General features: G+C 33.4%; 1 protein-coding gene across 1 annotated transcript; it reads right to left on the reverse strand.

Annotated features, from left to right (window-relative positions):
- Positions 1 to 735: 735 nt before the first annotated feature.
- On the reverse strand, positions 736 to 10,350 carry LOC117921026 (protein DETOXIFICATION 24-like). The gene is given in 10 exon segments (XM_034838778.1): positions 736 to 880; positions 1,051 to 1,137; positions 1,344 to 1,462; positions 1,594 to 1,812; positions 1,815 to 1,831; positions 1,930 to 1,986; positions 2,079 to 2,165; positions 6,737 to 7,278; positions 8,692 to 8,938; positions 10,267 to 10,350. Coding segments are annotated over 9 exon segments (1,452 nt in total). The 5' UTR covers positions 8,935 to 8,938; positions 10,267 to 10,350; the 3' UTR covers positions 736 to 799.
- Positions 10,351 to 12,754: the final 2,404 nt, after the last annotated feature.

The raw sequence follows: 12,754 nt of genomic DNA on the forward strand, positions 1-12,754 counted from the left end.
ATTCTTATATAAATGTGTTTATATATATTTAATTTGAAAAGTAAGTTGTTTTCCTTTTATACATGGTTAGGTTAAAATTTCAAAATGGCTTCAAAACATTATATTGGTTGAGAGCATGCATGACATGTAGGTGGCAGTAGAAGAACCACGAAATGTAAATATTGTGGGAAAGTTATACATGGTGGTATAACAAGATTAAAGCAACACATCGCACATATATCCGGACAAGTGGAAGGATGTCCACGTGTGCCAGTAGAAGTGTCACATAGTGTTAGACAACATATGTCTGATACTTCAAAATTAAAGAAAAAAAAAAAACGACTTTTAAGTTCCTTAAATAAAGAAAATTTCTATAAAATTGATGAAGGTGATTCTAATGATGAAATTGAGGAAGTTGCTATGGCTAATTTTAAAAGAAGACAAATGAAACAAGCAATAAAAGAAAGTCGTCGAATTGTTTAAGGAGGTAGACAAGAGCATCAGAAAGATGGTAGTTCCTCGCAACCTTCTAATGTTGGGATTAAGCGCGGACTGACATGTAGCTTCAATGTAAGAGAGCTAGCATACCTCCAAAAGGAATTGATTCCTACATGTTCCCATCAAAGCATAAATCAATAAAAAGCTTGTTTTCTACTGAAGGCGTGAGGAAAGTGGGTAAAGCTATTTTTAAAAGCGTTTTAATCAGACTCAAGCTGGCTTTTTATTTGATCAATATTCTAAATTCTAGCAAATGTTCTTCTCATAAATCCATTTCTTCCTCCATATTCAAAGCCGAGAATAGTGATATTGTTCATTATCCTCAAGCTTGAAAAGTGCTCTGGTTAGACTCCTCTGGAGACTGCAACGACCACTTATTCAAACGATCTGATGCCTTCTTAACCTATAAAAAGAAATCCCAATGTGTTATTAAACAGTTTATGGCTCTTTAATTATTACCAATATCAAGTTCTTTCATGTTTCATATAAGTTGCTTAGGCAGATAATATCATCAATGTACTAGTTGTTCTATAATAGCAAACTCGACGATTTCATATTTGTTCTTGTGTCTACTTGGTCATCCCAGTCAGTTCTCCATGTCATATACATGAGCACAAGTGTTTGTGCTCCTACTCCACACAGCATTCCAATCCACATACCCTGTAAAATCAAAGAAGAAATCCCCGAAGACACAGCAAATTCAGAATCTAGAAGCGCATTTGTTTTGTTCATACTATTTGAGTCACATCTATCAAAACGATCGCATGGATTTGGAAATGGTTTTTCAACCATTGTTGTCTCAAAAACATATTAAAAAATGTTGTGTTTAATTAAAAAAAAAAAGACTCAAGGATGCAACATCGTACCCGAACTGAAAGATCAGCTACATAAGCAAGCAAAACTCCTAATGGAATCCCAATGACATAGTAGCAACCAACATTGACAATTGCAACCACTGCTTGCCAACCACCACCTATAGCCACACCTGCTAAGAAGAATAGAAAGATTGAAAAGAGAGAAGATATTGATACATGTATATGTTTTCTATTATCGAAACAAGCTGAAATTCTTATACTCTGTACAATTAATGTCCGAAAAGTAACTAAAAGTACTTGCCTGTGAGTACTGGCTGAACACTATTAAGAAAGATTGAAAATGCGAAAAGCACAGAGAGACTTGAAACCATTTCTACTACTTCCTGATCACTTGTAAATAAGTATGCAATATCATGACCAAAGACTAAACACAAAATCCAGAAGAACACTCCAATACAAATTGAAGTACTTAGGACGACTTTTATAGAGAATTTTGCAGCTTTGGCATTTCCTCTCCCAGCTCATTTGATACCCGCACGCTACATAGATAAAAATATAAAAGAGTTCTATTTAACGAAGTAAAAGAGTCCATTATAGGGTTGAATAAGGCAACTGGTTCTAGTAATAGAAGCCATACCAGGAGCCAGAGAGGAAGCCAAGTGGTATCATAAACTCCCATGCATTAATATTGAGACTGCAATGTCATTACCAGCAATTTGCCTAGTAAAGTGAGATACAAATGTGCCTACACGCACACACAAAAGAAAGGTTTGGATAAAATCTCACCAGATAGAGAAGGCAGATATGGCAACCGATGCATTTTTCAAATATCCAGCCAATAAGAGTATGATAGCATTGTACCATAACTCTAAGCTATTAAAGATTAGGAAGAAAAAAAGAAATAATTAGGATGAGATAATTGTCATAAATGCACATGTATTAAGAATGAGATAATCATTAGCACCAGAGATGATTTTCAATTTCTTTATTCTTTGACAAATGTTAAGATACCAACTTTCCTAAAAGCTTAAGATGTCAGGATATGGGTTTGACACTATATGAATTTATGTAATTTGACTGAACTAAATTTATCGAAAACCCACAAACTTACAGCAATAAAAACATAAAATAATTGAGATGTATTCTTTCTCTTTTTTTTTTTAATCATTTTCTCAAGTAAATTTAGATTTAAAATTTTCTAATGAATCCTTATTCGAAAAGGAAACCAACAACATAGGAATCATTTAAGTTGAATAAGACATAAATTTGAAATAAATCCTCAATTTCAAAACCAAAGCAAAGTGTCTACTATATGTACATGTATTAAGAATGTGCACTTTGATGTGCAAGGCGTGTATAGATGTGAGTACTGTAATGGTGCTTCTAAAGACTACGATCTTGCAACATGGCAACAAAATGATGTTGTTGAATGCATGAATAGAACTATTCTGGACATGGAAAGACTACAGGGATTCATGCTAAATTACCTAAACAATTCTAGGTATAGGCTATGAGTAATGCAACTTATTTGATCCGTGTAGGGTTTTTGGTTCCTTTGGACACCAGAGGATGCATGGACTGGCAACAAGGCAAACTTTAAGACATTTTGAAAATTTTTGGTTCTCTCTCATCTTTACACCGATTCTAAGGATAGGAATAAGCATGATCCTAAGTCTCAAATGTGTCTTTTTATTGAATATGGAATTTGATGCTGTTTTGGTTATGGGTTTTGGAATGCTGAAAATTGAAAAATCATTAGAATGATGTGATATTCAATGAATCTTCCATGTATAAAGACCGAACAGAACAACAAGACCACAATAAAAAATGTTGAATTTGTAAAGACCTGGCGAGATATCTAGTGGGGATGTCCAAAAACCTTAAGACGGAGAATTTAGAGGTAGAATCTCAGATTCCTCACTATAAGAAGATCGTCAAAAGTTAGCGAAACCGGGCCTGATTTTCAGCTTTTTTACATTATCTTTTGCTAATTGACAATGCTGAGCAGCACCGTACAAGGAAGCCCTGCAAATTGAAACTAGGGAAAAGAGCATGGAGAAAGCTATGGATGATGGTATGAAATCTTAATTAACAGGAAGAAAATATTGACTGGTATGAAAATTTTTGTCATTTTGTTAAGATTTCTACTAATATGATTGCGGACTTAAGTCTACATGTTTTTACATAGTCTCCAGGCACTGGTACAAAAATTTTGATGGTGTCATATCTTGTAATGTCTTAAGTAAATGTCAAGACCTTTATAAATGATGTATTTAACAGTAAACATCTTAGCATATTGACTTCAATCATTTACCTAAATCATGATAAGCTCTATCATCATAAATTTTTGATGATCTGAAAGTGGAACACTAAATTTCAAGTTCCTCTCTTACCCAAAAAGGTTGTACCTTGATCCAGCAACCGATTTCCATTGATACATCACCTCAAGGCTAATGGAAAGTTCTATGACTTCCTGGGAGATAAAGCCAACATTATCTAGTTTCTGAAACCTCGCCGTAATAATATAAAGACTTAAACCATCTAGCTTAAGCTTCTCTCAGACCTTCAAGAGGATCATATGCACTTTTGCGCAAGCATATGATGTCCCTGATTTGAGTCCTTGGTTGACCCAATAAACAGTTCTTGGAGGAGTTATGCATTCATGGTTTGTCTCTGATCCTCCTGAGAAGGGCTAGTGGGTTTCCTTATTAAACAATGTCGTATATGTCCCTCTATGATATCTTAGGATGCTCTCGTTCCCCATCTCAACAAGATTGCTACGTTTTATCCTTCCTATGGGAGAAGGGATCCACTTGAATACCGGTTTTCTATCTGTAGCCTCATTCCTCACAAAATGCAACCTAATCTTCCATTAGCATAGAGAGGAACCAGCCAAACAGAGCTCAAGATGGATACCCAATCTCATAACTCTTCACGGCATGCATATTACTAAAAAAATTCCAGCATTTCAATGGGTGCAAACCACCCACGAAGTGGTAAAGAAAGTGCATTTCTAAAATATACAACTGCTTTTCCTACTGAAAACCAAAAAGGGTAATACCAGGATTCTAAGCATATCATTTGATATCACTGAGGAAGTAATAGTGGAAGAAAATAATCTCAGCCAAATGGAATAAGAGATGAAGAAAGAAACAAGAAAAATCAATTGAAATCTGCCCACTGGCCTTGGACATACAAAATATCCAAAAAAAAAATGGAACTTTGCCGAAACTACTGGAATGAAGAGGAATCATTAGTATTACTGTATTAGCCTTGCTACTTGCTACCAATCAAGCTGGAGGTTTATTTATGAAGGGAACTTTGGCTTCAAAATTGTTATGGTTGGAGAAAAGATGATAAGGGTAATCATTCTATTGGAAGAAAAATAAAGCAATCTTTGGAGCAAAAGCTACATTCATCCAACACCTGTCATCCAATATGGACATACATAAATAGAAACGATATAACTCCTTGAGTTTTGTAGATCCTCTTGGAAGCACCCACTCCGTCTAAGAGATCTCTTCAAAGTCAAACAAAAGCAAGGATCCCCCGAAGACTGAGATCTTCACCCCTCCTTTTAAAGACCAAAGGTTTGTCACCACATTTTCCAATGAACATAAATCTAGAAATGGGCCTGAATCCTCTCCAAATCACCCTACCAAAAATAACTTCCCAACTACTTCTCCCTACTTTTCACCTCATTCTCCCCCAATTGTAGCCAAAAGGCTTCCCCAACCATGCCCAGATCCTTCCTAACCACCTCTGCATAAGTTCCACTAACAGTCCCCTCCTTTTGAGTTCTCCTTGCCTTTACAGGGGAAACCACTCCCCTAATCTCTACTGAGGGGATGACTCCTAGACTACGAAGCTTCTCTGTCGAAACTGCCCACCCCCTATGGAAGCCCCTCCCTTCAAGAAAGATCAACGAAAACCTCTTCACCTCCTCAGTCACCACCGAACAAAATAAATACCTCCCTGCCCCATTCAACCGATGCTCCAACTTCAACTTCCTCCCGCCCTCCCCCCATGCTTTACTCCACCTCACCAAGTCTTCATCTTTGCAGCAAGTCTCCACCCCTTCCAACAAGCAGCATAAGCTCAAATCCCCAAACCTAATCTAAGTTGAAAAACCTCTCCCACTTTCCTCAATAATCCTTCTCAACTTCCCCCCACCACTTCTACCAAAAGATCGAAGGACTTTGAGTCCACTACAAACCAACACCGACCTCCCCTCACCAACATTTCTCCCTCACCGAAGTTTCATCTTCTGGATCCCAAACAGCCAACTTCTTGTGTATGTTGCTTTCCTACATGTGTGCGTAGTTTTTAGATTTGCTTCAGAATTAAAACTAGGCTCTAGGATGAAAAAGAACTAGTTTTGGTCTTTGTGTCCTGGTTCAAAGTTTCCCTCCCATATATGTTGTGAATAAGGCTCCTTCTATAGCCACAATCCCTACTGCCCCCAGTCCTTGAGTCATCATGGGAATCCTTGGCACTAGCTAGGGATGAATGATTAATTGTGTTATATGCTTTTGGAAATGGGCTTCTATCTTGCATGGGTTCAGTTATGAGTGTCGGATGAGGGTCTACGTATAAGTATTCAATCCTTCACCATTCAAATTTTAGGATACAGGGACTCGGCTAAAAGGATCCAAAAAATGGGAATGGGTATCGGGGCACGACATAATAAAAAAAAAAATCAATTAAAAAAATAGAATTGAAGATATCCATTTTAAAATTTTCATATTTTCCCTCTAATCCTTTTTCTTTTCCGCTTATCCCTAAATGTTCTTACCAAAATTTACTTTTTAGCTAAATCTTTTTATATATATAATATAATTATTACTAAGAAAATTGAAAGAATAAAAAGACATTAATTAAAAAATCAAACTGTCACACCTAAATTAAAATACAGATATCCAACAAAGATCTGATACCTACATCTATGTCACATCATGTCATGTTGATAGGTGTACATTAAGTGAAATTGAAGGATCTAGATATCATAGATGAGCTCTCTATTGGTCTTTAGCACCCTAAGTTATAGGAACATCTAGGTGAAACCCACAACCCTAACAAGTTCAAGATCTAATTCCTCTTATTTAACCTAGCTTACAGACCTAGGTTATTGAAAATGTTTATTCCAAAAAGGTGGAAGCCAATATGAAACATAACCAAAATATATGTTTTTCTACCATGCCTTGGCACGAATATGAAGATCTTCCTTTCCATCCTTGATATCTATTTTTTTAAAAGAATTTCCAATATATCTTTTTTCTCCTTTGAAATTTTATATCCTTAGTTTTTAGGATTCAATTGAAATGGCTATTAGACAAATTTATTTTCTTAAAAATGACATCTTCATGAGAAGCAAAGCATATAAATTGGAAGAGAGGAAAAACATAGCAATTAAGTAAACTAAAAAATTGTTGATCAGGAGTTACCAAAGCATAAAACCGGAAGAAATTGAGAGCTTTACTACAGGCAGTATGTCACTGAAGGCAGCTTTGCTGAACCCACTCCATGTTTGAGGGCACCAACCTCCGAAGATGTATATAAACTGTCCAATGATCATTGACCAACTGGATATGATCAATGCACCCATTGCTCCAGGAATCCCTAAGTTCAGTTTGATCACAAAGATCCAGGACAACAACACATGAAGCACAAATGAGGAAGCAGACAACCATCCAATAATCATGTTCTTGAGTTGAGCTTGTAGATACATCTGGATGGTCATGCTAAAAACAAAGTAGTAGAGAATGGGAAGGAGCCAGAGAGAGAAATTTCCAGCAGCTATTGCTATGTCATCTTCCTGGCCAAGTAATTTGAATAGGGGGGTCGCAAAAATTATGATAGGGGATAAAATTGTGGCAACAACAAGATCAACAATCCATGATCGTTGCAAGTATATACCCATCATATGGTATTGCTTTGCTCCAAACGCTTGCCCACAGAGAGTTTCAGTTGCACTAGACATGCCCATCTGCAATAGAAAAACATAGAAGAAAGGAGTTCTATCATGATTTGTATGTAAGAGCTAATTAATTGTCCGTTTATGACAAGTTATTTTAGAAGATAGACTAACATCAGAATTCATTTCTCAATGGGGATAATATTTATTGCAAATAAAGATAATTTTATCAATTCAATATGCATAGTTTCCACAAATTCAAGGGCCTGTCCCTTCTGAAATAAATAAATAAAATTTCTATTCCAACAATTCTACAAGTTATAGCATTTAGGCTGAGTTTCCCCTTTTTTGGTTAATGAGAATTGGTAGTCACATAGGCATGCTAGAAACATTGAAAAGCAGAGGTTGTTAGTAACAGGACAAGACCCAGTACATAGTAATCCAACCTCAAAGATAGGTGTGTAGCCAATACTTACCATCACCTACCAATAGTCACATGCAGCAATCCATAAGACAAGATTGTCCTAATCTGCATATGCCAAGACTTATCACCGTGTGAGACAAGATGGTGATCTTGACCATAGGAATAATACTGGTGATAGTGGTATGCTGATTGTGATGCAAGAAATGCTAGTAACAATGGTAGTTAAATGTAGGTGGTGGTGGTCATGGTAAAATAGGAACTAGAAACAATGGTTGAATTCTTAGGTCCAACCCCCAAAACTGTGTCGATTTTATCATATATGACATATGGCCGCTAGGATTGACTTGCAAAGAGCTGTTTCATGTAACTTTCCTTCATCTTGGCAGGAATTAAGTAGAACATTGAAAAAGGGTGAGATGAAAACCAGTGAAATGGGGAGTTCAAGATTTGGTCATGATGTCAGTCAGAGCTACAAACTTGTGATATTCAGGATCAGGAGGAAGAAGGAATCTGGAAAAGGTTTAAGTTTTTCTATGTATTCATTTACGTGAGTCCAAAAACAAGAGTATGATAACAACTCTGACATAATACAGCAATTACTCTAACAAAATTGATCCTAAAATTTAACAACAATAGTTTACAAAGTTAAAAGCTTTAAAATGAAGTGCATTGACTTTACAAAGACTACTGAAAAAGCCCATATCTTAGACCCTCAAATGAAATGTTTCCAGTCATTCCTTTCCTTAGTCGAATTTAATAACATTTGCTTTAAAAATGAGTTCCAGCAACTAACCATGAATGTACAAAAGGTTAATATACTTAAATATCACACCTCAGAAAACAAAGCAAATATGCACAGCACCACTTCTTGTTTTTTCTGTGCATTTTCTGTTTTGAATTCTTTTACTTCAAAAAGTGAACTAACAATTTAAAGTCAATTGAGAATCCGGCCAGTTGATAAGATGGTGACAACAAACTGTAGAGGGCGTTTTTCTGCCATTAATATCATTTCATTCCATGTCAAAAAATAGAAGGAATATATAATACAAGTAAGTGCTTACCACTATCCCATTTACAAAACGTATAATGACGTTTAGCGTAAGTGCATATCCAGAGAGATCTAGACTAATGTGACCAACAAATGACTGTGTCACAACCAGCATGCCATAGCTTGTCACTCTAGTTAATATTGCAGGAAATGCAACCCTCCACATCTTCTTTGATTCATCCCAAATCCTCCCTTTCAGATTACTTGTACTATCAGCTTCTGAACTCAGACGCCTCTCTTCCATATTATTATCCATAATCCTGTAATAGAAACATGATAAGGGAAATAATCTCAGTTCATATGCTTCCAGACTCTATAACCTCATTGTAGAGGGATCACCACAATAAGTTCTTGGGAGGTTCATCATAGAATCTCCATCACCATTCAATCAAACAAAAATAACAATCTTCATATTATGAACTTATCAAGTGAAACCAACACATGACAAGTTGAAAAGCGCTCTAATAATCTGGAATTTCAAAAGTTGAATAAGGTTGTAATACAAAAGCAGTTGGTAATGTAAAAAATTCCCTTTTTATTTGATTAAAAGGCCATTCAGTTTCAGTTGCAAGACACCAGTGATTCATTCAAGAAAATGTACCACCTTAGTCATCGATGAATATGATTTTGAACACATTTTCTTTCATCAATCTAACAAAAAAGAAGCAACTAGCTCTATCCTTGTTGTTTTCAGTTGGTGGAAACCTGCAATTGTGGAAGCTAAAGCTAGTACATTCTTGCAAATCCCACAAGTGGATAGCGAGAGATTTATTGGCTGTACAAATCTGACCAACCCAGCAGTTCTCTTGATGAACTATATTTACTATCTGGGTCATCAATAAATATGATTTTCAACACATTTTCTTTCCAACAAAATAGAAGAAAAGGGGGGTGTCTTTTTATAAATAAAAAATACAAAAATGAGTAGGTAGAACTTGTAAAGTGTTGCAGAATTGTTGTACAATTGACATCAAGTGCAAGAGGTTTTTTCCAGTTCAAAGATTGTCAAAAAGGCAGATTTACTAGCAATATAAACCAGAAACAATCCTCTCCAATCCAGTGAGTGATTCAAGAAGCTATACCATCTAGGTCATAACAAATAGAAGACTTTGAACACATTCTCCTTCATCAATCAACCAAAAGAGACCCAGCGAGTTGTGTCTTCCTTCTTTTTACTTAAATCATCAAAACCAGAAGTAAGACCCAACCCTGGTCCTAGAAGTGACACGTATTGCAAGAGTTTGTTCAGTTCCAATCTAGTCAAAAGCAAGACCAACCTTAGTAGAACAAGTGCAGTTCATATGTCTTGTCGTTACCTTTATTATAGTTTTGGTTCAACCCAATCAGTGTCGAGAGAGGCTTAAGTTAGACTCTACAGTCTCCTTTCAACCATGGGGGAGAAAGGGCACTATATAAAAGATGAACACTATATACACTTCGGAATTTCCACAAACAGCATGCCAACTCAAAACAACCCATTGCTCAATAAACTATATAAACCATCTGGGTCATCAAAAAACATGAATTTGAGCACCATTTTCTTTCATAAAATCTTGCAAAAAGCTCATACAACTTATCATATTCTCACCTGTATTATACTGCTGGTGCAACCCAATATTGGACATGGACAGAAGCTGAATGGTTTGAGTCTTGTATGCTTCTCCCTGCAACTTTGGAGGAGGAAAGGCACTCTTGATGATGAGCTCAATATTTTGACGAAGCCCATTGAATATCATTGGGAAGCCGGTTGGGACCAAACACCCAGGAGAGTTTTTCCTCTTTACTTTCATTTATTTTATTTTTTTTAATAAGTTGGATTTTTTTTTTAATTAATTTTGAGAGCAATTCAAGAGAAGAAAATGAAATCCGTGAAGAAAGTGGAACCCAAACTCCATCTAATATGCATGATGTTGAGTTGGTTGCTACTGTGCTTTCTCATTGACTTTCAGTTGGAAACTGAAAGTTTTAGGGAAAATGTGAGGGAAAGAGAGGGTGAGAAAAAGTATAGAAAAGGAAGAAAAAGTGAAAGAAAATGAAAAATAGGTTTAAATTAATAAATTATTTTTATTATTTATTTTATATTCATTTCACTTATTTAACCCTTTTATATAAAGATTAAATAATTTAAAAATATATGACTTTCTCATTAATTTTACCTATATTCCACTTTTTTTTGTATTTTTTATGGTAAAACCAAGCAAGAAATACTTCTATCATACACCTTTTCCCTAAAATTTCCACAAAATACGAAGGTTATGTTTGGTCCTAGAAAATTTGAGGAAAATAAGGGAAAGAAAATAAAAGGAAAAGTAAAAAAAAGAAAAACAATCAAAGTAAAGAAAAATAAAAAATAGATTTAAAGTCAATAAATTACTTTTATATGTTATTTCAAACTCATTTTACTTATTTAACTCTTTGATATGAAGATTAGACTATGTTTAATTCCCAAAAAAATTGAGGAAAAATACAAGGGAAATAAAATATAAAGGAAAAATAGAAGAAAAGAAAAAATAAAATAAAATAAAAAATAGATTAAAAGTCGATAAATTATTTTTATTTTTTATTTCAAACTCATTTTACTTATTTTAATTCATTGATATAAAGATTAAATAATTTAAAAATATATAAGTTTTTAACTAATTTTAATTATATTTAACTTTCTTTTATATTTTTCATAGGACAACCAAACATGAAAAAATAATTTGTTTACATTTTTTTTCCTTCCTTGGTATTTTCTACGAACCAAACATAACCTAAATAATTTTAAAATATATAAATTTCTAATTAATCATAATTATATTTGAATTTTTGATATTTTCTATAGGACAATCAAATATAAGAAAATTATTTTTCTTAATATTTTTTTCTTTTATTAGTATTTTCTAGAAATCAAACATAATTTAAGATTACGTTTGGTTCAAGGAAAAATTAAGGGAAAATGTTAGGGAAAGAAAAAAAAAAGAGAAAAAGATAATGAAAAGAAGAAGTGAAGGAAAATAAAAAATAAAAAATAAATTTAAAGTTAATAAATTATTTTTAATTACTACTTCAAACTCATTTTACTTATTTTAATTTTTTTATATGAAGATTAAATAATTTAAAAAATACATAAATTTTTAATTAATTTTCATTATACTTAAGTTTTTTTAGTTTTTGCTATCAGATAACTAAATAAAAGAAAATCATTTTTCTAAGGTTATGTTTAATTCCAACAAATTTAAGGGAAAATATGAGAAAAAGAAAATAGAGAGGAAAGTAGAAGGAAAGAAAAAATGAAGGAAAATAAAAAATAGGTTCAAAGTCAATAAATTATTTTTACATATTTCTTCAAACTTATTTCACTTATTTTCCTCCATGATTAAATAATTTTAAAATGCATAAATTTTGAAATAATTTTAATTATATTTCATTTTCTTTCGTATATTCTATAGTGAAACCAAATATAAGAAAACTATTTTCCTTAGCATTTTTTTTTTCCTTAATATTTTCCTGGAAAGAAAATAAAAGCTCAACACCGAAGTACGTATGATTTAAAGATAAAAGAATAAAAGAAAAAATAAAAAGTATTAACATAGATGGTTTACTCTTTGAACAACTTTTCTTCATTGTGGAATTTCAGCCACAATGAAATTAAAAGTCATTGGCAATGGGCCTAAAAAGATTTGTTTGTCTCTCTATTACTTGGAAAAGAATCAAATAAAGTATTAGCCGAGGCTAAGCATGTAATTAGAAAAAGGGTGAAATGACTGCGATTGTGTCCATGGTTTTCGTGGGTTATGTAGTATATTTTTAGTTTATATTAATATTAAAATATTTAATAATTTTAATTTTATTAATATTTTATAATATATTGCTATTGACCTTTCTAGTAATTAAATGGTATAATTATTTTTTTTATCTTATAATTAATTAAAAAAAAAAGGAATATGACCTCAAATACAAAAAAGAAAAAAAAAAGTATAATAATGATATAAAAAAAAATATTAGGTATAAAAAATGTGATCAAGTATGAATAATGTAATCAACATACAAAATTATTGGTAATAAAGGGTTGATTTGACACCGGTTTTTGAAAA

Source organism: Vitis riparia, chromosome 8, assembly GCF_004353265.1.
Source record: "Vitis riparia cultivar Riparia Gloire de Montpellier isolate 1030 chromosome 8, EGFV_Vit.rip_1.0, whole genome shotgun sequence".
NCBI lineage: Eukaryota > Viridiplantae > Streptophyta > Magnoliopsida > Vitales > Vitaceae > Vitis > Vitis riparia.